At 45.0% G+C, this 27,751-nt stretch overlaps 1 protein-coding gene across 1 annotated transcript in view; it reads left to right on the forward strand.

Moving 5' to 3' along the window:
- Positions 1-27,751, forward strand: part of USP9X (ubiquitin specific peptidase 9 X-linked) — a 5,037,693-nt gene that overhangs the window by 1,005,222 nt on the left and 4,004,720 nt on the right. The window contains exon 10 of the mRNA XM_044071835.1: positions 4,194-4,330. Within this exon, the coding sequence (XP_043927770.1) occupies positions 4,194-4,330 (137 nt within the window). The remainder of the gene's footprint in view (positions 1-4,193; positions 4,331-27,751) is intronic.

The raw sequence follows: 27,751 nt of genomic DNA on the forward strand, positions 1-27,751 counted from the left end.
ATGACTTCTCTGGACAGCCTTTTCAGTGCTCCTGAGGTGGTGGCCCGATTGCTTACCTCTGGAAGCAGTCGCAATTCATTTCTCTTTGCACCTAGCTGCCTGGCACTCTATCACCACCGATCGTTGTGTGCAGAGTATTATCACCAGAGGTTACACCATTCCCCTTTCTTGTCGGCCAAAATTTCCAAGAAAACATCCCGATGTTCCACCCAGTCAAAGGAAAGAAGTAGCTTCAGATGTTATAAAGCTGTCTCAAAAAAGTCACCCAACCAGTCCTACCAGACTAGTGTGGATCTGGATTTTACTAGAGATTCTTTTTGGTTCCAAAAAAGACACGGGACTGGAGACCCATTTTGGATCTCAGCAACTTAAACAAGTCTGTCACCCACACCAAATTCCAGATGGTCACGGTTCAGTTCATCCTTCCCTTTTTAAGAGAATGTAATTGTATGTGCTCTATAGATCTCCGGGATGCATATTACCACATCAAGATGGGCAAATGCTCCAGGAGTCTGCTTCACTTCGGCTAGGAACCAGTCATTACCAATTCCGTGCCCTGCCATTCGGTCTCTCTTCAGCCCCCAGTGTGTGTTCACGAAATGCATGGCAGTGTTAACAGGTCACTTGAGACTAAAAGGATTCTGGGTGTTTCCATATCTAGATGACTGGCTCCTTACTGCCCGCACCAAGCACCTTCTGTAAACTGCGCTACAGCATACCTTGCCTCCAGCAAAATTCTTGGGAATAATGATACATTGGGAGAAATCAAATCTTATCCCCTACACAACAAATGGAGTTCATTGGAGTAGTGTTCATTATTCAGTCCTGTCTGGTATCACTCCCTCTTCAGACTCCATCGATTGAGGTTTCAAATCAGAGTGATTTTCTCAAACCTCAAACTCTGAAAGAGAAGTTCTCCAAGCCCTAGGTTCTATGGCTGCGTCAATTCCAGTAGTGCCTCTAGCAAAGCTACATATGCGAATTCTGCAGTGGCTCCTTTTGTGTCAGTGGTTCCCGAACTGTCATCCCCTGGATTACAAGATTCGAATAACCAACTCCTGCAAGCAGGACCTGCTTTGGTGGATGAGGCCAGATGTAGATCTTTGGAGCCGCCCATTTCAACCCTCCCAGCCCACAGACATTGTGACCATGGATGCTTCCCTGATCGGTTGGGGGGGGGGCCATTTCCAGGGAAAGACTGTTCAAGGCACATGGTCCACCTCAGAGGCCCACCTGCATGTCAGTGTTCTAGAACTGAGAGCCGTGCTGTTAGCATTGCAGGCATTCCCTTAGTCTCACCCTTATGGGGCAATTGGAGTTCCATCAGCAATGTCAGTGGTCTGGTACATCAACAAGCAAGGAGGAACCAAGTCCTACCATCTATGTCGAGAAGCCATGAGAATTTGGTAGTGGGCAGTAGCTTCCAACCGTTTCCTGATAGCAGTGCATATCCTGTGGAATTCCAATGTGATTGCGGAGAAACTGAGCAGATGCATCCTCGTGCCTCACGAGTGGTCCCTCAACCCCGAGGTGGCCTCTGTAATCTTCAGCCACTGGGGCCAGCCTTGCTGTGATATTTTCGCCTTCCCATCAAACACCAAGTGCAGCAGCTACTTCACCCTACTTCCTCTGTATTACCGAGGGAGGCTCTGGTCCACGATTGGCCCACGGGACTTCTCTATGCCTATCCTCCCATTCCTCTGATCTCTCAATTTCTAAAGAAAGCTCTTCAGTTGAGATGCAAGGTGATCCTCATAGCCCCATTCTGGCCTAGACAAGTTTTGTTCCCCTTTCTTTGGCCTCACCTAGTATACCCGATGTGAATTCTGGACCCTTTACCAGATCTGATCACTCACCCCCAAGGGTCGAGTCACCTGAACCTGTCCACACTCAAGCGGACAGCTTGGTTTCTCCACTTCCACTAGTCGCCAGGCAGGCTAATTTCTCCTCACCTGTTTGAGACATCATTCTGGCCTCTTGCAAACCATCCACCAGATGACTATATCAGGATAAATGGAGAATGTTTTCCATTTGGTCCAAGGATAACATGCTAGACCTGTGTTTGGTTCTAGTTACTGCAGTGCTTCAATACTTGGCTACGTTTTTTGATAATGGAGCCTCTGCCTCTACAGGTGCATCTAGCAGCAATTTCCACAATGTTTTAGATGGTACCCCTCTTATCTCTTTCCACCTCTGCAAGGCTTTCCTCAAAGGGCCCTCTCATCCCAGGCCTCCTGTCAGCCCATAGAACCATGGAACTTCACTTTAGTCCTTCAGTCTTTGACTCAAAAGCCCTTTCAGCCTACGGCTAAGTGTGACTTAAAGTTTTTGTTTTGGAAATCTTTGCTCTTGGTAGCCATTATCTCAGCCAGAAGAGTTTCGGAGCTACAGGCATTGTGCATCAAGAGGCCATATCTAGTTTTTCATAAAGGCAGTGTCACTTCGAACGAACCCTCTTTTTTTCCCAAAGTTGTTCCTGAATTCTCTTTTAAACAGTTGATTTGATCTACCAGTGTTTTTTCCCAAATTTTGCTAATAGAGGCGAGTATTGCCTTCACACCTTAGATGTACATAGACAATTAAGATTTTACCTAGACAGGACCAACCTTGTTAGTAAATCTGAACAGCTTTTCATCTCCTTTTCTGGACCCAAAATGGGAGAAGCTGTTTCCAAGGTTACATTATCAGGATGGCTAAGGGACTGTATACGTGTCACCTATTCCCTTCATAATGAGTCCATGCCAAAAGTTAAAGCCCACTCCACTAGATCTATGGCAACTTCTATAGCATTCCATTCCAGGGCATCCATGGATGACATCTGTGCAGCAGCTACTTGGGCTAACCCTCATACCTTTATCAGTAATTACAAATTGGACCTGGTCTCTAGGGGGAGAGCTGCCTTCAGCTCAATGTTACTCAAGAATGTTCTTCCAGAAGGGCCACCCATGGACCTCAAGGTAGCTTGGGATTCTGTCCCATCAGTGATGAATGGAAAGAAGAATAATAACATCAGATAAAGAAGTTATGTCTTAGCTTAACGTTCCATCTGTGGTGTTCATCTTCTTTCATCCATCACTTCCCACCCTCCTTCCCCCCTCCAAAGGCTCCCTGGGGATGCTTTGGGTCTAAGTGGTGCACTAGGGTACTTGTGTAGAAGTCGCCTCGGCTTGACTTCCTTTCTTACCAAACTCGATCTGAGGTAACTGGGAGAAGGGCATTCTGGGTGGAGACTTAGTTTTTGTTGTATTATGTATAATTTTCTTTATCTGAGCACAGGGGATTTGTCTTTACAAGATAGTTTCCCCTGCAGGGATTTTGGGCTCAAAGAAGCAAAGGTAGCTTGTGCTGGCACTGAATTTAAGTGGGAGTCTGGCTGTGCACCTACATCACTAACTTCATGGGTGCAGAACTAGTGTTAGCCTTCTTGGGGAACAAACTGCTTTGGAAAACCAAAGCCCAATTAATTTGGATAAACTCAAGTGCAATGACTTGCTGTAAATGCACCTCTTCTCAAAGATTTGTTATAGTATCTTGTACAGCTGTACTTCTGCGATATTTGGTTGAACTAATGTGTTAGCTGTGTGGACTGCCATATCGGAATATCTTGCAAAGAATATATGGTATTAAATGGTGACTTGCCTTTGTGTGTTGAGGTAGTGATTGGGACACTTACACAAAATTAATCGTACAGAATTTGCATGCATTATCTGTTGGTGCAGTGGTTAGCATTATCACCTCACAGCAAGAGGTTCTCCGGTTCGATCCTCTGCTGGGGGTGCCTTCTGTGCTGACTCTGCATGTCCTCCCTGTGGTTGCGTAGGTTTCCTCCCACATTCCAAAGACATGCTGTAGGTGGATTGGACACTCCAAATTGGCCCTAGGTGTGAGTATGTGCATGTGTGCGCCTTCCGTAGAATGTTGGGCGCCGGGCTGGCAACTCGACACCATAAAACTCCACTGCCAATCATGAGCGGACAGGTGATCCGTTGTTGTGACCCCTAACCGGGAAAAGCTGAAAGAAAAAGAAATGTTGTCCTGGGAAAGTAAAACATTGAAATATGTTCAGAGCAGACACCTAAAGCTGTTTTACTGACTGCTGTCTATTATTTTGAAGTAGTTAAATTTTGACTTGGTAATTCTAACTGGAAGTGCTAATATTTGAAGTTTGTATATTACATTTTTTTTAACTTTAGGATCGTGATGCACAAAAGATTCAGTGGATAGATCGGTTCATAGAAGAACTACGTACTAATGATAAATGGGTCATTCCTGCACTGAAGCAAATCAGAGAAATATGCAGCTTATTTGGAGAGGCACCACAAAATCTGAGGTTTGAAATGCTTCCTTTGTGTGTATGGTTTGTAACAGAGATACTGGAATTGGTGGTTTGCATGCTTTTGTGATACAAGAAAGGACGGCGTGTACTCTTCTCTCATCGGCTGTTTGTTCATAAACATTTCTTAACAATACAGTGTTGCATTCCTGAAGTTTCATCTTTTGTATGAGATAATAAACTGAAGTTTAGAGGGATATAGCTAGGAATGCTGTGTTCCAGGTATTTCAGGTGTTATTGTTCTTGAGCATGTTTGACCAACTGTCTAACGTCTGTAAAGCAGTCATTTAAAATAACACAGATCTTGTCCCCACCTTTTTTGGGGAATGAGGCTAATATTTTGAAAACCTGTTTTTTACAGTTTGAAAACTTCTCTTTTTTTTATTAATTGAGGCAGCCTTTTAATGATTGTTTTTCCCGCCTTTCTAAGCTAGTATAGTCCAGTTTTCAGGTTAGTGCTGAATTCAGGGCTGTTACAAGTTTGTGTTTGCCCATACCTTACTTGGGTAGAAGGAAGTTTTTCTATTCACCTGCGAGAGAGAGAGGGGGGGAGCTTTGAGCAGCCTATCTGTCCCTGGAGGAGTGGTTTCAGCCCAGAAATTAGTAATTTATTGGCCATTTTGGGCTAATTTCTCTTTCATTTCCCTGCTATAAAACCCGCATTTGTGCTCCCAGCAGTGCTGGCTAGCTAGGGTATAACTATTCCTGACTCCACAAAGTCTACTCTTCAATTTTTCCCTTGGAACTAGGCAAGCTTTCAACTTAAGCACTCAAACCATTCACTTTTCAGCCCGGCACTTGCTCAAAACTCATAGCAAGCACTAATAAATCTTAGCACTAGACCCGCCTATACTGTAGAGAAGGACAAGGCTCTCTGTTCAACCTTACCAGCCAATCATTTCACTGTATCTATCCAAGCATGTCCAAAGGGCAGTTTCAGGTGTACTCTCCGGTCCAACTGATGAATCTGGACATTTTGAGGCAATGTTACAATTGCCTCATGTACACAGAGAACTCTCTCTTCCTACCACCAAACAGTAATACATGTGAGAGATGCAGTTATACAGCCAAACTGGAGGCTAAGCTTTCTCAACCCAAGACTGGACCAGACAGTCAAGAGAGGGAAATTACTTGCATCACACCACCAGTCTCATAGACCTATGAAACCAGCACCGGCAAAAAACACACACAGATACACAAAACATACTCTGAGGCTCTAAATAAAAATCTGCTAAAGCAACAGAGACCTCCAAAGCAGACATCCAAGAAACCTCCATCCCCCCAACACAAACCATGAAACACATACTTCACAAAACCAGTGTGCCATGCAATCACAGCCCTTAAGGCAAAATAACATACCCAACACAGTAGTAATAGGTGACACTATAGTGAAGCACACTGACGTCCCCCTCACTAGGCTGAACAAGGTTACTGTTAGCGGTCTGTCTGGTACCAGGATCCGTCACATTACACAAGCACTCAGGTCACTCCAGAACAAGTACAAATACGACTCATTGTCCATGTTGGTGTGAATGACCTGAGCCATACCTCCCTGGACTACATGAAAAAAGACATGGAGGAGCTCTCTGATCATGTAGCCCAGGGGGATCACTATTAAATAACGAACGCCCAAAATCCCGACGCTTAAAACACCGGGACCACATGCCCGAAACCCCACAGTACCGAATATTTAAAACAACGAAATTCAAAATCGTGAAAGTTACACAACCAAACAGTGCACATGCACACACCTTCCCCTCACAACCAAGCAATGCATCCTACACTAGACAACCCCCCCTGCATCCCCACACCCTTCCTACTTTATTATTCTAACTCCGAGATCGCACAGACAGACACACAAGGCAAACTCACACCCACACATTAGTCCCTCACACACACACCACAGTCACACTATACACCCCTCACAAATACACTTATACACGCACACTTACCTGAATTGCAACACCAGAAGCGCTAACGCAAAATCCCTTAACATCGCGATTTTGAATTTCGCGCTTCTGGTCTTTTGGTAATGCGGGGTTTCTGTCATCTGGTCTCGTTGTTTTCAGCGTCGGGATTTTGGGTGTTCGGTATTTCGTAGTGATCCCAGTCCAGGCCGGTATGACCCTGACCGAGTAGCAGCCTGCCCTCACCAAGAATGATACCCCGATATAAAGACAAAAACTATCAGTTTCAACAATTGGCTAAGCTTCTGGTGTCTTTCAAAGGGGATCCAGTGTCTGTCGGCCTGGGATGACATGCTCGACAAGCCACACTGCTTCGCTAGAGACGGCTTGTACCTGTCACCCTTAGGCTTTCGAATACTGGCCAAGGCTTTTTCCACCCCCAGAGTGCTTTTTTTTTAAACAAGGCTCAAAAACTATCCCACTGCCATAAATAGTACAAGTAACAAAAAACTGAGGGTCATGCTACTCTGTGCCAGAAGTCTAAACCTCAGAATACATGCACTCGAGGCACTCCTCGGTATGGAGAAAGTTGATATACGTGCAATAACAGAAACCTGGTTTAAGGCTCCAGAGAGCACCCCAGCACTACCAGGCTGCAACTCATACCATACATTTTGGCATCAAAATCTGGACCGAAATACAAAAGGCAGGGCATATTCAGCAAGGATACCCACACCTCCAGGTTAGTGGCACAGCACGATGCTTCAAAGATCATCCACGTGCAACTAACAATGAGCTAAACTGCAATTCAAAATGTAGCTTGCTACAGACCACTCACCATGTCCCAGGACCCCCATTCCGCATTTCTGGAAATGCTGGGAAACATAAAGGTCCTACCAAACACCCTGATGTTGGGTGATTTCAATTACCCAAGCATTAACTGGGTGAACTACTAAAGTACTAACTCCCTTGCCCGACATTTCCTAAAAGTTATAAACTCAAATGCCCTGGATCAACTGGTCAACACCCCCACCAGAGGTGACGGCATGTTGGACCTGGTCATCACCAACATGGGCGACCAGTGTTCCACACCAGAGGTCAACCCTTTGCATGCTAGATCCGACCATAAAGTAATCACTCTGGATATCCACATTCCATCCCCACCCTCGGTCAAAGAAACCACCATGAAAAACTTTTTTCAAAAGCAAACTTCACGTTGCTTAAGACCGAGGTGGAAGGTTTCCAAATCCCCATGCCAAAGGATAACGCTGTTCAAGCTGCAAAATCCTTTACTAATGCACTCTACGGGCACCTACAAGAGTGCACGAGTCATGCTATTCCAAGCAAAACCAAGACTCACTCCAAGAAAAGGAAACCAGTCTGGTGGACCCCTGCCATAAACAAGCTATACAATAGAAGGAGGAAACTAGTACAGAAGAGTAAAATCCCAAGAAGGGAAGACATCCATGATCAATGTCAGCAAGAAACTACAATCCCTCATAAAATCATCCAAGGCTAGCTTCGAAAGAAAATTTGCCAAGCACTCCAAAGATAACCACAAGGCATTCTTTAGCTATGTCAAGAATCTAAGTGGCAATTCTCAGATCTGCTCGGAGTTGGTGCAGAATGGCACAAAATGCACTGAAAAGACTGATATCGCCAACATCCTGGCAGACAGGTTCATTGCAAACTTCACCCCCCTCTCACCCCCAAAAGGGCCCATAACCTTACCAGAAGAATGTAGTGTCCCTGAAATCACAGACACTCAGGTTAAAACAGCCCTCTCCAAAGCCAATAACACACCATCAATGGGAACGGGTGGTTTTCCAGGCTGCTTCCTACATGAACTCAAAGATGAACTAACCCCTCACATAAACACACAGTTCAAACTCAGCCTCTCCACAGGCTACATGCCCATAGAGTGGCGCACAGCAATGGTTATTCCACTCCACAAAGGTGGAGCCACAACAGACCCTAGGAACTATCACTCTATAAGCCTGACTAGCGTGGTCTGCAAGGCTATGGAGCGCATCATCATGGATCTCATTAACAGACATTGGGGACCTCCAAACACTGGACCCCTACCCAGTTCGGTTTTAAGGGCAGATCATGCCTCCTAAACCTGGTGAACTTCTTTAAGACAGTTACCAAGGCTATAGATGAGGGAAAGGTGGTGTACACAACCTACCTAGACCTCGCAAATGCATTCAACACCATTCCCCATTCAGGTATTATAGACCAGCTCACCAGCCTGAACATTAACCCCCTGCATCACGAGATGGGTTGCCAACTGACTCACGGACAGAACCCACATGGTAAAGAGTGGCAAGAGTTAGGTCCGACTCTAAACCTGTTACAAATGGTATTGCCCAGGGCTCAGTCCTGGGACCCCTCCTGTTTGGTATGTACTTCTCAGAGGTGCAGGCAAGCACAGAAGGACTACAGCTGACCAAGTTCACAAACTCCTGCAAACTAGGGGCTATAATTTACTCTCCGGCAGGCAGACATTCTCCAGAAGGGTCCAACTGAGACAGATAACTGGTGTCAAAACCATGGCCTCAAGCTAAATGCCAAAAAGTGCATAGTCATCCCCTTTGGAAAAAACAAAGTACCCACAAACTGCCACATAGGTGGTAGCCTTCTAAATACGAAAGACATAATAAGGGATCTGGGGACCCAAGTATATAGTAACCTCTCTTTTGATAATCACATTGCCAAAGTAGTTAGAAAATCATTCTATGTGGCCCACCTAATCACAAAAGTGTTTGCATCCAGATCAAGAGGTCATTGTGCCCCTCTACTCATCAGACCCATCATAGAGTACAATGCCCCATTTGGGATGTACCTTACAAGATACCTGCAACAGCTGGAAAGACCACAGACGTACCTCACCAAGAGGATCACTGGCCTCAAACAGATGCCATGTGCAGCTCGACTGAAGAAACTCCAGCTGTACTCGTTTGCATACCGCCTACTCAGAGGTGATCTCTGCCTGACATACAAGGCCATTTCCAACCCGGAATTGATTGACATGTTCCACCTAAAGAAAACCATATCCCCTGAAGCCCACATGCCTTAGGCATCTAAACCCTATCACAGCAATAACTAGGAAGTGCTGGAGGGATAGATTCCTGTCAGAGACTTCCCATGCTCTGGAACAAGATTACGATCTACATTAGGCAGAGCTCCTCGCTAACCCTCTTCAAGAGAATCCTTGACGAGTGGTTGGGAAACAGTGTACCCCGGGGATCACTTCAATGGCTCTGCTGGACAGACGCACAGGGAATTGATCTATGGGGGTGGCGGAAGCCAACGCATTCCGGCTAGGCTTATAAATGCCTTCAGGCAGATAGCCTAGTACCTACCTATGAATCTGTCTGTAGATGTTATTTTTGGCGCTACATTTGGAAAGGTGTGTTTTCTTTTAAATGTTTGTTTTTTGTGGGGGGGTGGTCAGCAGTGTATACCTTTATATGAAAACTATAATTTCCTGACTGCATTTACAAAGGATGGTCCTGTCCGCCTGCTGTAATGACGGTGCAGGGAATTTTGATGCCAAGGCATGGTATGAATTTATAAAGTTTCTGTTGAAACAACATATACTATGGAAGTATTATTATGAAGCATTTAGATTACTGCACAATAACGTAAGTGTTAAAAGTATATATTTTTTCACCCTAATTTTAGAAGCTTCTTGAAAATTTTACTTGATATTTTCAAATGTATCCATTTTTGAGTAAAATCTGTATGTATTTTACTGTAGTCTGTTTTTTTTATTTATTGCATTCTGTCCCCTCAAGGGATATTCACCCTGATGGTGCATGTGAGTCTGCAACTGTGCACTACAGTAGCTAGTACTCCTCTCTTCTCTCACAATGCACCTGCGTATCCCTGTTCTTTGGATCGCATTTGCCACAGCCTTCATGAGATGCTGTTCTCCAACACTTGACAGTTCTTCACAGATAAATGTTTTGTTTCACTTTTTGTACCTCTTATTGATGTTTTTTTTTTTTGCTTCAGCTTGTGTTAAAAAAAAAAAGTGTCTATCCTTATTTTCCTCAGTCATCCCTCGCATAGGCACGGGCCTACTTCCGTAGTTTAGTTTTATACCGTGCAGTTACCTACAGTTTTTTATAGTCCTAGTTTAACTTGAATAGTTGCTGATGATCTTCATGTTTCACTGTTGCAATCATCATATTTGAGTTATCCCTGCCAGGGTGGCCCTCGGCTGGCCTGAATACCAGTGTTAGTATGTCTGCGTCGGTTGCTGTCTCTTCAGGACTGACATCAGGTCATCAGTAGTATAAAGTAAGGCAGCCGATGCCATTACATCAGTCTTTCTTGCCACAGAGCCTGAAGCAGTTCGCATGAGTGCCGGTCTGCTGTTACCTAAGTTAGTCTTCTGAATTGAAGCTGATGCCTTCTAAAGCTGAGTACCCCGTTGGGGATCCTTTTTTCTTACACTAGCCGATGTCAGAAAAAGTTAACAATTTTCTCGCCTCTGGAAAGAAAATATCACACCGAGACTTTCATTCTTAGTGCGTCACTTGCTTAGGCCCAGACCACGAAGTCCCTTGCTGTCACTTTTGTGCTTTCTTCAATACCAGAAGTATACGTCGTCGGGCCCTTATTGTAGCTAGATATTTTCACTTACAGTCCTCGAATTCCGATATGGCTTCGGTAAGCCATCCGACAGCAGATCTTTAGAAAAAATGTAAAGATATAGACCGAGACAGACTGCACAGGTCCAAACGTACTGACGACACTTCCGTTAAGCTTAGTTAGTTCTCCGGTCCTCAGTGAGGCGCTTTAGCAGCCCCTGATGCCCACTTCTGTGGATTTGCAGGCTGCTACCGAGACCCTTTTGGAGGGTGGTATGCTGCAAAACTCTTGTTCGACTAAGGATCCTGCGGTTGTCTCTCCCTTGGATGGGTCTGGAGCTGCTGAGCAGGTACCAGCTTCCGAGGAAGTACTTTGCACTACCGATTCTTGACACAAACTGATGACTTCTTTCGCGTCTACCATTCTTTTGAAAACTACCGAGTTTCTAAGACCCAGGGTATGAACCACACCCAAGAAACCGACCCAATCTCAGGCACCTGCTTCCTCACCTCAGTCTCAAATACTTAAAATGGCGGAAGACCTTATGCTGATCAGGGGAAGCCAAGCTACCCCTTCCAAAAGAGAGATCTGTCCCCAGTAGTTTTGTCTGAACAGGAGTCTGATTAGACTGATGCATTTGAATATGAAAACATGCAACCCCTCTCTGCTTATGAAGATTCTGATGCAGAGGATTCCATTCCTTCAGCCTCTCCACCCGAGGACTTTTCCTTTGGGGAAACCCTTCATACCTTAAGGGAACATTTCCAGTGGGAATGTCAGGACTACCCTCAGTCAGAGACTCTGGGAATTCTTACAACTTCCACAGCACAGACCACTGGACATTCTCCCAGTCCTGGATGTTGTGAGCGATGTTTTCCTGGAATCCAGTTTAACTCCTGACGCCCTCCTCTCCTGCACCCAGAAAACCTGCCAGGTAGAGTCCCTGACTCACGCATTTCTTTTCAAAAGTCCTACTGCTGACAGTGAGGTAATTTCTTAAGGGCCCAAAGGAATTAAAGCAACCACTGCAAAGAATCCCACCCCTCAGATTAGGGATTCCCGAGAACTAGACAGATGGGGTAAAAAAGTATACACCTGTGCTACTCTTGCTGTCAGAGCACTAAATTGCTAGTTCAGTATACTAAAATGTCAGCAACATACTATGGAATTCCTCAAAGTGTCTTCCTTTTCTGCTTGTGCAGAATCTAGAGTTACAAGAGTTAATGCATTTTGCAAGTCAAGTGACTAAGCACACCTTACACTGTGGTTTTGATGTCCTAGAAGCTTCTTGCAGGACAGCAGTCACCGGTTCTGTCCTTAGAAGGCATGCATAGCTTAAGGAACAGCCCTTACCAGACCATGTTAAATCTAAATTATTGTATGCACCCTTGCACAAAGATGACTTATTTGGCACTAAGGCAGAGGAGGTCTTAAAGGAAGAACAAGCTAAATCTATGCAAACAGTTAAGGATTTCCTGCAGGTCCAACCACCCAGGTTCAGCAGGCATTGCCCCTCCATAACACTGGTCCTTTCTTGCTCCCACTGGGTCAGTTCACCCCAGACCCGTGGGAAGCAGACTCCTCAGACCGCAGCTACAGGGAATGCAAAGATTATAATAGTGGAATTCCTCCACTTCAAAACTAGGGAGTTCTTAACCATCCCTTTCATGGAAAGAACTCACGGCTCTCCTCCCCCACCCCCTCTGCCCACCTTCACTTACCCCTGGGAGGAAAACTCTCCTTTCATGCAAGCACCTGGGCCACCATTAGCAGCGACTGCTCGGTCCTCAACATAGTGTCCCACGGATACAAATTTTCTTTCCACACACTTCCAACCCCAAAAGGGTTCCCAGATCTACCTCCAAGCCAGTGGGCAGAGGCGCAAATGCAAGTCCCCCCCCTCTCTATGAGGGCAATAGAGCACATTCCTGCAGAACAAAAAGGGCAAGGTTTCCTCTCCAGACTTTCTGATACCCAGAAAAGAGGGCACCTGGCGCCCCATCCTCTATCTATCCATTCTAAACACCTTCCTGGTGATACCAAAATTCAAAATGCTCACCCTCCAGCAACTGCTACCCATGCTGTCCAAGGATGCTTGACTAGCCACCCTAGACCTAAGAGGCCTACCTCAACATTCCTCTCAGGGAATCATGCAGGAAATGTCTACATCTCAGGGCAGGATCTCTGCACTTCCCTTTGTTTTATCTACAACTCCCAGAGTTTTCTCAAAATATCTGGCTCCCGCCATTGCCTTTTGCAGACAAAGGAAAATCCACATTTACCCCATACTTAGACGACTGCCTACTTCAGGCAGACAGGAAAAGCTCCTCAAGCACCTGGCCTTTGTAAAGTCCCTGTTGACCTCCCTAGGGTATGCTATCAACGAAAAGAAATCCAAACTAGTACCCACCCAAAGGATTATATTCCTGGGAGCAAGCCTGGACAAAGCATCCCAGATTGCATTCCATACACCAGAAGAGCAAACTTACATGACAGCCTACTTCTCTCAACTAGCCACCAGACCCCAGTTATCTGCAAGGAACATCCTGCAAGCTCTAGGGTTCATGGCATCTTGCATTTTACTCGTTCCATATGCCAGACTATATATGAGAAAACTTCAATGGTACCTAAAAAGCCTTTGTTGTCAACACTCTCACGACCTGGAAACTCTTATACCAATGATACCTTGCCTAAGGAACGATTCTCTTTGGTGGGCAGCCGCATACTCCCACAGCAAAGGCCTACTTCAACACCCTCCGTTGCAGAGACCCTCACCACAGACTCATCAGAGTATGCCTGGGATGCACACCTGGACGGCAGGTGCGTACAGGGACAAATCCATCTGCACATCAACCAAAAAGATACTAGCTGTCCAGCACACATTGACAGCTTTCAGGCCCCTTCTCTCCCTAGGGGGCTCTCCTGATCAAAACGGAAAACACCACTGTGATGTGGTATATCAACAAGCAGGGAGGTACTCACTCCTACCCGCTATGCAGGCTGGCCATGACCCTTTGGCACACAGCCTCTGCCATGCAGCCCCACCTGTTAGCAAAATTCCTGCCAGGTTCTCTAAACTCTCTGGCAGACCACTTAATCAGAAGTCTTCTGGACCCACACGAGTGGCAGCTAGACAAGAGCCTTCACCTTAACTCAGAAATGGGGCACCCCGAAATTCGACCTTTTTGCCTCCCACACCAATCAGCTTAGCAAGGTTTGCACCAGGGCACATCACTGCATGGCTTGGAAAGTTGATGCCCTATCCTTCCCCTGGGTCAGTCTGTCGGTCTAGGCATTTCCTCCACTACCTCTCATCACCAGGGTACTGCTCAAAATAAAGGAGGAAAAACCAAAGACAATCTTATTGGTCCAGACTGGCCTCACCAGCACTGGTACTCACTGCTGCGCAGCCTGTCCCCACTGCCACCATGGCATCTCACTCAGACCCCCCCCAACCCTCCTGAACTAGAGCAAAGGAGAATTCATACATTCCCAATTGCAGACCTTCTGTTTGGCAGCCTGACTTATTCCCTGACCACTGATCAATCTGCCAACCTCAGTAAACAGGTTCTGGATATTAAACGTGAGGGCAGACGCCCTAGCACTAGAAAGTCTTATGCTGATAAATGGAAAAGGTTCTGCACCTGGGTTTAGGCTAAGGGAGCCGATGGGGCACAGTCCTTCCTACCTCTCATCCTGGATTACCTAGCTGACCTGCTACACAGTGGTCTCACTTTTTCCTGTGTTAAAATCCATGCCTCTGCTGTCTGTGCTCATTTCCACACTGAGCAGCCCTTTTTCTCAGTCTCTGATCAAACAATTCCTAAGAGCGCCTTGCAACTTGAGGCCACCCAGAAGAGCACCTACCCCAGCTTGGGGCCATAACTTTGTGTTGGAAATGCTCACCCTGCCTCCCTTCAAGCCAGCATCTTCAGCAGAGTTAAAATTTGTCTCCTGGAAGACTTTTCTTCTGACCATTGCTTCAGCCAGAATAGTCTCCAAGCTACAAGCACTCATGGCTCTGGAGCCCTTCATCTTCCATGCCGACAGGGTTTCCATCAGGACTTCATGCACAAAGTGGTGTCAAGTGTGGCTCTCAACCAATCCATTAATTTGCTCACCTTTTTCCCCAACCCACAAAACAAGGGGAAAAGGATCCTGCACACTCTAGATGTGCACAGACAGCTCAGAATCCATCTAGAAAGGACTAAATCATTCAGAAAGTCTTATCAATTACTGGTTAGCTTTGTTGCAGGGGCAGAGGTCAAAGCCATCTCCAAACAATTTCCAAATGGATAGCACACTGCATGTATTTCGGTTACAAGCAACATGGAAAACCTCCCCCTAAGAGGGGTCAGGACTCACTCCACAAGAGCAGCCTCCACAGCTTTCCTCAGAGGAGGCCCCACTAGGGACATCTGTTCACACTTTCACCAAGCATTACAACCTGTTTATCTTCTCCAAATCCAGGGCAAGCTTTGCCTCTGCAATCTTGCAGGACATCCTAGCCAGCCCCTAGTCTCCTTGACTGCTGCTTCCACCATTTTCCTCAGCTTTGGGAATCAACACAAATGTGATGACCAACAGTGAAACACGAAGAACATAGTACAGTTGTGTGCACTAACCATAAATGTAAATGTAGATGTTCGAGTGTATTCACTGTTGCAGTCATGGTTTCCCTCCCTCCATCCCCATCTTCTTTCTTCTCTCTCCTTTCAAGGGACATTTTGGTATTTACTTTCTACTGGCGAGGTTCTTCCACCATAACCTGGCTCCCACTTGGGGGCTCCTGACAGGGCAAGAAAAAACTGATGTAATGGTGTCAGCTGCCTTACTTTATACTACTGACGACTTGATGTCAGTCCTGAAGTGACTGCAACTGGTGCAGAAATGCTAAGCCTCTGGTATTCGGGCCGGCCGAGGGCTACCCTGGCAGGGATAACCTAAATGTGATGACTGAAACAGTGAATACACTCTAACATCAACATTTATGTTTCAGAAAACAAAACTAGCCACTGAATAAGGTACTCATAAAGTACAACAGTCCATATAGCAAAAAACAAACCAAGTGGTACGCCAGGCAGAAGAAATAATAATCCAAACGAACAGTATTCACTTCACAATTTAATGATCCAAGGACAAAGTAAGTGCTTTCACGTTGGTCAGCAACGCTTCATCAGACTTCAATGACTACAAACAGTTCATAACATTTAAATAACCCTCTCAATCAATTCATTAATTAACCAATCAACATTTAAAAACATATAACAATGCTGATGAAAACCAATGTAGTAAGCACAATAAATATATATGTAATATAAAATGTAATATAAAAATGACAGGTATGATATCATTATATCCAAATCTAAAAATGAACCTATATGATCATAAAAAATATATAAAAGCTAGAATGAAGTGCATTCATGGATGTGAAAAAATGTCTAAAAACAGCATTTTTAACATATCAGCTCATAATTCCATTGCAACCCATGTAAATCACAATCTCCTCATCATCAAACCAAGAAGAGAAAGAACACCGAGGAGTTGATCGAACAACCAAAGAAAACTTTGAAACCAGTCACCAAAATTTAGTTCATAATATTTCCAGGTATGAGTTAAATGACTGAGCTACGTGTATTGAGCAAAGGCCTAAGTTTCGTACCATCGGGCTACACCGATGTCACAGATGTCATTTTAGATATTAAATGTTTTACCGGAAACATATCTTTAAAATTGTTGTTTGGTGACGATGATAGGCATATATCTGGAGTTAATTTATTTAAGAAACCATCTACTTTTACACCACCTTCCAATCCTGTATTGGAAGCATTTGAGCGAGCTTGTGAGAAAGATTTGTTTGATCTGTATGCAAGGAAAGATGTTAAATGTGATTATTGCAATATGAATAAAGATGAACGTTTAGCATTATCGAGCTTGCAAAATGATACTATAACATTAACATTATTTTGGTAGAAAATTCAATTATACCATGCCATCGGAACTTCCGACGACCGTAATACACAAAAAGCGCAAAGACAAGGATAGGCATCAGAGGCCCAAAACTGACGGCGAAGCCTCTTCTAGGCCAGTCACCGGTTCTCTGGTTTTCAGCGAGGCGCCTTTGCAGCCCCTGATGACCGCTTTTGTAGAACCACAAGCGGCCTCAGACTCCCACATGGAGATGGCTGGGCCTTCGGACGCACAAGCTCTTCAGCCTACCGAGACTAACCTTTCAGAGGGATCCGGAGTAGCTGAGCAACCCACAGCTTCAGAGGGTGTCTTCAGACCTACGCAGTTAAGCATTAAACCCTCAGCTAAGTCTAAGCCTCCTTTAAAGTCAAAGAAACAACAGCATTCTCCAGGACAGGCCTCCATGCCTAAGAAACAAATGCTCAAAATGGCCGAAGACCTAATCACTCTGATCAGGGGTCCCATCCCCCTCCTGATAAAAGGCCTAGACAGGATGCAGACTATGACTCATCTGACCAGGTGTCCATCTCTTCTCATTCATCTTCAGACCTAGGATACTCTTTACCACCTTATGAGGATTCTGATGTTGAGGAGTCAATTCCATCAGCCTCACCGCCTGAGGACTACTCCTTTGGGGAAACCCTGCATACCATGAGGGAGCATTTCCACTGGGAAGGCCAGAATTACTCAGAATCCAAGAGGCTCAGAGACTTCCTTTTATTACCTCAACACAGACCCCTTGCTATTCCGCCAGTGTTAGATATTGTGGATTATGTGTATACTGAATCCAGCTTAAATCCTGATTCCTTACCTCCAGCCCCTGCTAAACCTGACAGATACTACAGAGTCCCTGACTCATAAATTTCTGTGTAAAAGCCCTGTAGCTGACCCTGAAACTATTTCTCAGGGACCCAAAGGAGTTAAGGCCTCATCAGCCAAGAATCCAGTTCCCTCTGACAGATTCCAGAGCATTAGACAGATGGGGAAAGAAAGTATACATGTCTGCAACTTTAGCAATGAGAGCCTTAAATTGCCAGTTTCACATGCTAAAATATCAGCAATTTTTACTGTCTCAGTTAAAACAAAAAAAGCTTCCAGAATCAGATCCTCCTAATTTTAAAGAGATGCAGGATTTATTGCATGCAGCTGAACAAGTGGGAAAGCATACTTTGCAATGTGGTTTTGATTCTCTGCAGGCCTCTTGCAGAGCAGCAGTTACAGGCTCTGTCATTAGAAGACCTGCTTGGTTAAAAGAACATACTTTACCAGATCATGTTAAAGCAAAATTACTGGATGCACCTTTGCTGCAGGATGTGTTATTTGGAGTTAAGGCAGAAGAGGTGTCAAAGAAAATGGAGGATAAGGCAAAATCTATGCAAACGGCGAAGGATTTCTTACAGGTTCAGCCTCCTAGATTTAGCAGAAACTGGCCAACTAAGAATTGGTCCTTTCCAGTTAGACCTCAAAGGGGAAGAAACAGATGTCCAAGAGGTGGAGGTCAAACACCGGGTCCTTACAGGCCTCGACAATGGGTTGCATCAGGCCAGAAAGAAGGAGAAGACGGGCCCCAACCATATAAAAAGCAGCTCCAATGACTTCCCACTACAGCTGCCAAACAAATCCTCCTTGGCAGCTCCCTTGGGAGGAAACTGGCACTCTTCTGCCACAATTGGCAAATGATCACTAAAGACAAATGGGTTCTCAACATTGTGTTTGAGTTACAGGTTCCACTTTCACACTCTGACAAGGTTAAAAGGAATGCCAAATCTGCCACCAAATCAATGGACAGAGGCTCAAAAACAAATTACACCACTCATGGATATGTGAGCTATTCAAAAGGTACCATCACAGGAGCAAGGACAAGGATTTTACTCAATACTCTTTCTGGTTCCCAGAAAGAACAAAGCCTGGAGGCCCCATTCTGGATCTTTCATCTCTAAACACTTACCTGGATGTTCCGAAATTCAAAATGTTGACATTACAGCAGCTTCTTCCCATGCTGGGCAAGAAAGCTTGGCTCGTGACTTTGGACCTCAGAGGCATACCTGCATGTCCCTATCAGACAAAACTGCAGAAGATACCGCAGATTCATAGCTGATTCAGTGCACTACCAATTCTCTGCACTGCTCTTTGGCTTATCTACTGTACCCAGTGTCTTCACAAAATGCCTGGCACTAGTAATTGCATTTTGCAGACAGAAAGGAATTCAAATTTATCCATTACTGGACGACTGCCTGATTCAAGCAGAGAGCAAGGACATTCTTCTAAAGCATCTGGCGTTTGTAAAAACGTTATTAAGTTGCCTGGGGTACACAGTAAACGAAAATAAATCAAAACTAGTGCCCTCACAAGAGATTATATTCCTGGGTGCCAGCTTGAACACCGGCCCAGATGGCTCATCTCACACCAGGCAAACAAGGACAACTGACTCAATACTTTCAATTGATGGCAACAAAGACCCAACTCCCTGCAAGAAAAATTCTGCAGGCCTTTGGTTACATGGCATCCTGCATACTACCAATTCCATATGCCAGATTGCATATGAGGAAACTACAATGGTACCTGAGGAATGTATGGTCTCAACACTGTCAAAGTTCGGAAACGGTTATACCACTAATCCCTTGCCTTCAACAGGAGTTTCAATGGTGGGCTCAAGCTTGTCACCACAAGGGACAGCCATTTACACAACCCACAGCCAGGCAGACACTGACAACAGATGCACCGGATTACGCCTGGGGAGCACACATGGCAGGCAAATGTATTCAGGGCACGTGGCCCGCAGAATAAAGGCATCTTCACATCAGTCAAAAAGAGATGCTAGCTGTACAAAATGCGCTTATAGCTTTCAAGGACCTGCTGCATCCAGGACAACTACTACTAAAGACAGACACCACAGTTATGTGGTACATAAACAAGCAAGGGGGCACTCACTCCTACCCCCTATGCAGACAAGCTATGAATTTATGGAGCACAGCTATAAACCTTCAAGTTCATCTGCAAGCGCAATTCCTGCCAGGAGAGAAAAACACACTGGCAGACGACTTAAGCAGAAACATCATGGATCCCCACGAATGGGAGTTGAATCCACAAATATTCAGAATGATAACACAGAAATGGTGGAGCCCGGACATGGATCTGTTTGCATCCCCAATAAACTGCCAGCTACAAAAATTCTGCACAAGGAGTTAACATCCACAAGCATGGAAAGTGGATGCCGTCTCATTCAGCTGGGAGAACCTACAAGTATACGCTTTCCTACCACTACCTCTCCTGCCAAAGGTACTCTTAAAAGCCAGGCAGGAAGAGCCAAAGATGATCCTGATAGCACCAAACTGGCCACGCCAGCACTGGTACCCAATCTTAAGGAGCTTAGCAGAAGAACCACCCTGGAATTTGCCTCAAATCCCACATCTGCTGACTCAGCACAACAAATAGATACTACACAGCCAGCTAAAGACCTTAAACCTAGCTGTATGGAAGATTCCTTAGTCAAGCAAGCAATGCCTTTCTCCAAAGCGGTTTTGGATTTCATTCTGGAGGCCAGAAGGCCTACTACCAGGAAAGCCTATTTGGATTAATGGAAGAGATTCTGTGCCTGGAACCAAGCTCACAGCCTTAACCCTCTTGTCCCAAACATTCCTCAGATACTACAATACTTAACTGAGATGCTGGACAAAGGACACTCCTTCTCATCCATCAAGATCCACACCTCTGCCATCTCTGCTCATTACAACACGAATCCACCAATTTTCTCTAATCCTCTGTTAAAACAGTACCTCAGAGGGGCTTAAAACATAAGCCCGCCCCGTAGAGCACCTACTCCAACTTGGGACCTCAAGTTTGTTTTTGAGAAGCTAACTTTACCTCCTTTTGAGCCAGCCAACGCAGCAGAATTAAAATGTATCTCTTGGAAAACTGCTCTGCTCTGGGCAATAACATCAGCATGAAGAGTTTCAGAATTACAGGCACTAATGGCAGTGGAACCTTTCCTCATTTTCCAGCAGGACAGGGTGTCTTTACGAACTAACCCTACTTTTATGCCAAAGGTGGTATCCAGTGTGGCTCTGAACCAAACTGTTCACCTGCCAACTTTTTATCCTAAGCCACAGAAAAGGGGAGAGACTACTGCACTCTTTGGACATTCACAGGCAGTTACGCTTCTACTTGGACAAAACCAAAGCTTTCACAAAATCTGAGCAATTTTTGGTAGCATATGCTGCAGGAGCACAGGGAAAAGCCATTTCAAAACAGAGTATTTCAAAATGGATAGGACATTGTATACGTTTCTGCTACACATACCATGGAAAACCTGTACTTAGCAACATTAGATCTCACTCCACCAGGGCAACAGCCACTTCAACTGCCTACCTCAGGGGAGTACCTACCAAGGATATTTTGGAAGCAGCACCTTGGAGTTCTGTACACGCCTTCACCAAGCATTACCATCTGCCTCTATACTCTAAATCCAGAGCTGGCTTCGCCACTGCAGTGCTGCAGGGCCTTATAGCCACCCTTTATGCCTTATAGGACCAGCCACCCTTCCTCAGCTTTGAGATTCTACCCAAGTGTAATGACTGCAGCAGTGTAACACGATGAACATAGTACAGTTTTGTACCTACCATAAATGTAGATGTTAGAGTGTATACACTGCTGCAGTCATTACACTTGGGTTATCCTTCCGTCAGGCGGTCCCGTAGTCGGCCAGAGTTGCAGAGTGTTGGTCCAGCGTCAGTTGCTGTCGCTTCTTCCCTGATGTCAGTGCGCCAGGGGTATATAAGATGCAGCCGATGCAATTTTCTTCAGTCTTTCTTGCTACGCGGTGCCCGAAGCAGAAGCAGTTTGCAAGTGCCGGTCGGCTGACTCCTGAGATTTCCGAAGTCGAATTTCAGATCTGAGGTCTTCAATAAAGCTAAGTACCCCGTTGGGGAAACTTTTTTTCTTGCCTCAGACCGATGTCAGAAAAAGTTAATTGTATTTCTTGTGGGAAGCAAATACCTCATAAGGACTTCCACTCTTACTGTATTCCATGCCTAGGCCCTGATCACGACGTCACTAGTTGTCGGTTTTGTGCTAGATTTAACAAACGTACTATAAAAAGACGTTTTGATTTTGCTTTACACTACTTTGGCCGAAGGTTCAATTATACTATGCAGTCAGATCATCCGACCGCAATTCCGAATAAACGCAAAGACAAGGATAAAGACAGGCATCAGAGGTCCAAAACAGACAAAACCTCTTCTAGTCCAGTCACCTGTTCTCAGTGAGGCGCTTTCGTAGCCCCTGACACCCACTACCTCAGAGCCACAGGCTGCCTCTGACTCGCCACGTGGAGGCAACTAGGCCTCTGGAAACCAAGGTATTGGGCCTACGGAAACTAATCCCTCAGTGTGGTCTGGAGCCGCTGAGCAGGCATCGGCTTCTGAAGGTGTTTTCAGACCTTCACAACTTACCATTACATCAACAGCCAAGACAAAAGTACCATTAAAGACAAAGAAGCAAGTACAGCATTCTCCTGGACAGTCCTCCATACCTAAGAAACAGATGCTTAAAATGGCCGAAGACCTCATTACTCTAATCAGGGGTTCCCATCCCTCTCCTGAGAAAAGGCCTAGGCAGGATACAGACTGATTCCTCTGATCAGGTTTCCATTTCCTCTGATTCCTCTTCAGACCAGGGATACTCTCTTACCCCCTATGATGACTCTAATGCTGAAGAATCTATCCCTTCAGCCTCTCCTCCTGAGGATTATTCTTTTGGGGAAACTTTACATACCATGAGGGAGCATTTCCGTTGGGAAAGCCAGGATTATTCAGAATCCAAAAAAAAGGCTCAGGAATTTCCTCTTATTGCCTCAGCACAGGCCCCTGGCTTTTCCACCTGTGCTTGATATTTTGGATGATGTGTTCTCTGAATCCAGCTTATCTCCTGATTCTTTGTCCCCTGCACCATCTAAGCCAGATAGGTATTATTGAGTCCCTGGCTCTCAAGTTTCTTTATGAAAACCCTTCTACTGATCCAGAAACTATTTCCCAGGGTCCAAAAAATCCAGTACCTTCTGACAGAGATTCCAGAGCTTTGGATAGATGGGGGAAGAAAGTTTGCACTTCTGCAACTTTAGCAGTAAGGGCTTTAAATTGCCAGTTTCACATGCTTAAGTACCAACAATATTTAATGGCTCAGTTAAAACAGAAAATGCTTGCAAGCTCAGAAGCTCCTGACTTAAAGAAATGCAGGATTTATTGCATGCAGTTGAACAGGTGGGAAAACATACTTTGCAATGTGGTTTTGATTCTTTAGAGGCCTCTTGTAGAGCTGCAGTTACAGGTTCTGTGATTCGAAGACATGCTTTGTTAAAAGAACAGAGTTTACCTGATCATGTTAAGGCAAAATTATTGGATGCTGCTTTACAGCATGATACCTTGTTTGGTGTTGAGGCAGAAGAGGTGTTAAAGAAAATGGAGGATAACGCCAAGTCTATGCAAACAGTCAAGGATTACTTACAGGTACAGCCACCTCCGTTTAGCAGAAATTGGCCAACAAAGAATTGGCTCTTTCCAGTGTCAGGCCACAGAGAGGCAGATACAGACGCCCAAGAGGCAGATCTCAACCCCAAGGCTCAAACAGACAACGACAGTGGGGGCACCTCAACCCCAAAAGGAGGTGAGGACAAGTCTCAACCATACAGGAAACTGTCACAATGACTTTCCCCTTCGTACTCCAAGCACGTCCCTTTCGGAAGCCCCCTTAGGGGGAAAACTAGCACGTTTTTCTCAAAACTGGCAAACAATCACCCAAGACAAATGGGTTCTGAATATTGTGTCTCAAGGTTACAGGTTCCACTTTCATACTTTACCAAGGCTAAAAGGAATGCCAGACCTGCCACAAAATCAGTGGGCAGAGGCACAAAAACAAATTTCAGCCCTCATGAACATGAGAACTATTCATAAAGTACCACAACAGGAACAAGGATTTTACTCAGGACTCTTTCTGGTCCCCAGAAAGGACAAGGCCTGGAGGCCCATACTAGACCTTTCAATTCTGAATACTTACCTGGATATTCCAAAATTCAGAATGTTGACATTACAGCAGCTTCTACCCAAGCTGGCCAAGAAGGCTTGGCTTGTTACTCTGGACCTCAGAGGCATACCTGCATGTCCCCATCAGACAAAATTGCAGAAGATACCTCAGATTCAAAGCTGGTACAATGCACTACCAATTCTCTGCACTGCCCTTTGGCTTATCTACTGTGCCCAGGGTCTTCACAAAGTGCCTGGCACCAGTAATTGCATTTTGCAGACAAAAAGGAATTCAGATATATCCATACCTGGACGACTGCCTCATTCAAGCAGAGACAAAAGGCATTCTTCTACAGCATCTGGCATTTGTAAAAAGATTGCTAATTTCTCTAAGGTACACAGTAAACGAAAAGTCAAAACTAGTGCCCTCGCAACAGATTAAATTCCTGGGTGCCAGCTTAAATACAATGGCCCAGATGTCTTACCTCACGCCAGACAAACAAGTTCAACTAACTCAATATTTTCAATCACTGGCAAAAAAAAGTCCCATCTCCCTGCAAGAAAAATTCTGCAGGCCCTGGGATTCATGGCATCCTGCATACTACTAATACCGTATGCCAGGCTGCATATGAGGAAATTACAATGGTACCAAAAGTGATTGGACTCAACACTCACAGTTTAGAAGCAGTAATACCAACGATTCCCTGCCTACAACAGGAGTTTCGATGGTTGGCACAGTCATGTCACCTAAACAAGTCAGCCTTTTACCCAACCCACAGCCAGGCAAACTCTAACAGATGCTTCGGATTATGCCTGGGGAGCACACATGGTAGGAAAATGCATTCAGGGCAAGTGGACCACAGACCAGATGCATCTTCGCATCAATCAAAAAGAGATGTTGGCTGTTCAAAATGCCCAAACAGCTTTCAAGTACCTTCTACATCCAGGACAACTATTGCTAAAGACAGACAACACCACAGTAATGTGGTACTTAAGTAAGGAGGCACTCATTCTTATCCCTTATGCAGGCAAGCCATGACCTTGTGGAACACAGTTCTAACATATCAAGTTCACCTGCAAGTGCAGTTCCTGCCAGGAAAGAAAAATACTGTGGCAGACTAAGCAGAAATATCATGGACCCTCACAAATGGAAATTGAATCCACAAATCTTGAGCCTGGTAACGCAAAAATGGGGATGCCCAGACAGATCTTTTTGCCTCCCCACTGAATTGCTGACTACAAAAATTCTGCACAAGGACTTAACACAGACAAGCATGGAAAGTGGATGCTCTTTTGTTCAGCTGGAAAAGCCTAAAAGTTTATGCCTTCCCGCCACTGCCTCTCCTTTCAAAGGTACTCCTAAAAGCCAGACAAGAAAAACCACAGATGATCCTGATTGCTCCAGACTGGCCACGCCAGCACTGGTACCCTATCTTAAGGAACTTGGCTCAAGGCCCACCATGGATTTTGCCTCAAATTGCACACTTTCTGACTCAACAAAACAATCAGATCTTGCACAGTCAGCTCAAAACCCTAAACCTGGCTGCATGGCAGATAATTAGTCACAGGCAACACCTCTCTCTAAAGCTGTTATGGATGTCATTTTGGAGGCCAGTAGGCAGAACAGGAAAGCTTACTCAGGAAAATGGAAGAGATTCTGCGCCTGAAACCAGGCTCAAAGCCAGTACCTCAGAGGGGCTAAAAACATAAGACCGCCCCGGAGGTCACCAACTTGGGACCTCAATTTAATTTTGGAAAAACTGACCCCACCACCTTTTGAGGCAGCCAATACAGCCGATCTAAAATTTTTATCATGGAAAACAGCTCTGCTCCTGGCAGTAACTTCAGCACGAAGAGTCTCAGAACTACAGGCATTAATGGCAGTGGAACCTTTTTATAATTTTTCATCAGGACAGGGTTTCTTTAAGGACAAACCCTACCTTTATGCCAAAGGTGATATCTAGTGTGGCTCTTAACCAAACCATTAAACCCCCAGAATAAAGAGGCGAAACTTCTGCATTCTTTAGACATACACAGGCAGCTACGCTTCTACTTGGACAAAACAAAAGCTTTCAGTAAAACTGAGCAACTGTTTGCATCATATGCTGCAGGATTACAGGGCAAGGCTTTCTCAAAGCAAATTTTATCCAAATGGATAGTACACTGTATTCGTTACTGCTACACACGGCATGGAAAATCAGTCCCAAATACTATTAGGCCACATTCCACTAGGGCAACAGCCACTTCAACAGCCTTTCTCAGAGGAGTACCTGCCAAGGAAATTTTGGAGGCTGCAACTTGGAGTTCAGTGCACACCTTTACCAAGCACTACCACCTGCCTCTTTACTCTAAATCCAGAGCAGGGTTTGCCACTGCAGTTCTGCAGGGCCTCATAGCCAATCCTAACTCTTTATAGACCAGCCACCCAACCTTAGCTTTGGGATTCTACCTAATGGGATGACTGCAGCAGTGTAACACGATGAACATAGTACAGTTTTGTACCTACCATAAATGTAGATGTTCGAGTGTTCACACTGCTGCAGTCCAGGTTTCCCTCCCTCCATCCCCGCTGAACTAGCTGGACTTATCTATACCTTTCTATTATATACAACCTTTGTGGTGTATTTGCTTGTAACTGAAGGTATTGTTCTTATTTTGTATGTATATTTTTCATTAGCAATATGTATTGCCTACCTATTAGGGGCACCTGACATTTGGGGCAAGAAAAACTGAAGAAAATGGCGTTGGATGCATCTTGTATACCCCTGGCACACTGACTTCAGGGAAGAAACGACAGCAACCGATGCTGGACCAAGACTTTGGAACTCTGGCTGACTGCGGGGACCGACTGACGGCAGGATAACCCAAGTGTAATGACTGCAGCAGTGTGAACACTCAAACATCTACATTTATGGTAGGTACAAAACTGTACTTTTCCCTCCCATCCCCCTTGTTCTCACCCCCCACCTTTACAAGGAAATTTATGTATTTACTTTCTACTGGTGGTGGTGTTCCACTATAACCTACCTTCCTGTTGGGGCTCCTGACAGGGCAAGAAAAACTGATGTAATGGTGTCTGCTACCTGCTTTTATACCACTGGCGACCTGACGTCAGTCCTGGAGTGAAAGCAACTGACGCAGAAATACTAAGCATTTGGTATTTGGGGCGACTGAGTGCTACACCCTAGCAGTATAACCCAAATGTGATGACTGCAACAGTGAATGCACACTTAACATCTACATTTATGTTAAGTGTACACAACTGTATTTTCCTCTGATTCTTCTAGTTCTGAAGATAGCTCTTCAGTTGAAAAGCAAAATGGTCCTCGTAGTACCATTTTGGCTTCGACAGGTATGGTTCCCCTTTCTCTGGCCTCCTCATCTTTGCAAACCATGGACCTTGGATCTAACTCCATATCTGATTTCTCACCCATTTCTGAGCTCCAAGCTTTGCACCAAACGTCCTCATTTGATTTTCCAACAGGACAAAGCATCACTACAGATCATCCCTTCCTTCCTCCCAAAATTTTATTTCCGAGCTCTCCATTAATCAGACTACTGATTTGCCTGTGTTTTTTCCTAATTTTTCCAACGAGAGAGTATATTTACTGGACGTTCTCAGACAATTGAGATTTTACTTGCAACAAAAACAATTAGGAAGTCTGACCAGTTTTCCTTTTCTGGTCCCAAAATGTGAAAATCAGTCTCTAAAGTGACTCTATCCAAATGGCTGAGACAGTTAGTTATAAATGAGGATTATACAAAGAAAGGAAATCTGTTTCTCCAAACATCAGGGCTCACTCCACCAGATCAGTGTTGTTGCGGTCCACTCCATAGCTTCAGTGGACGACATCTGTGCAGCACTTGCGTGGTCTTCCCTTATACCTTTATTACTTATTACAAGTTGCATCTAATCTCCAGAA

This window comes from Protopterus annectens, chromosome 5.part0 (assembly GCF_019279795.1).
Source record: "Protopterus annectens isolate FY-2018-M chromosome 5.part0, PAN1.0, whole genome shotgun sequence".
In the NCBI taxonomy this organism is placed as follows: domain Eukaryota; kingdom Metazoa; phylum Chordata; order Ceratodontiformes; family Protopteridae; genus Protopterus; species Protopterus annectens.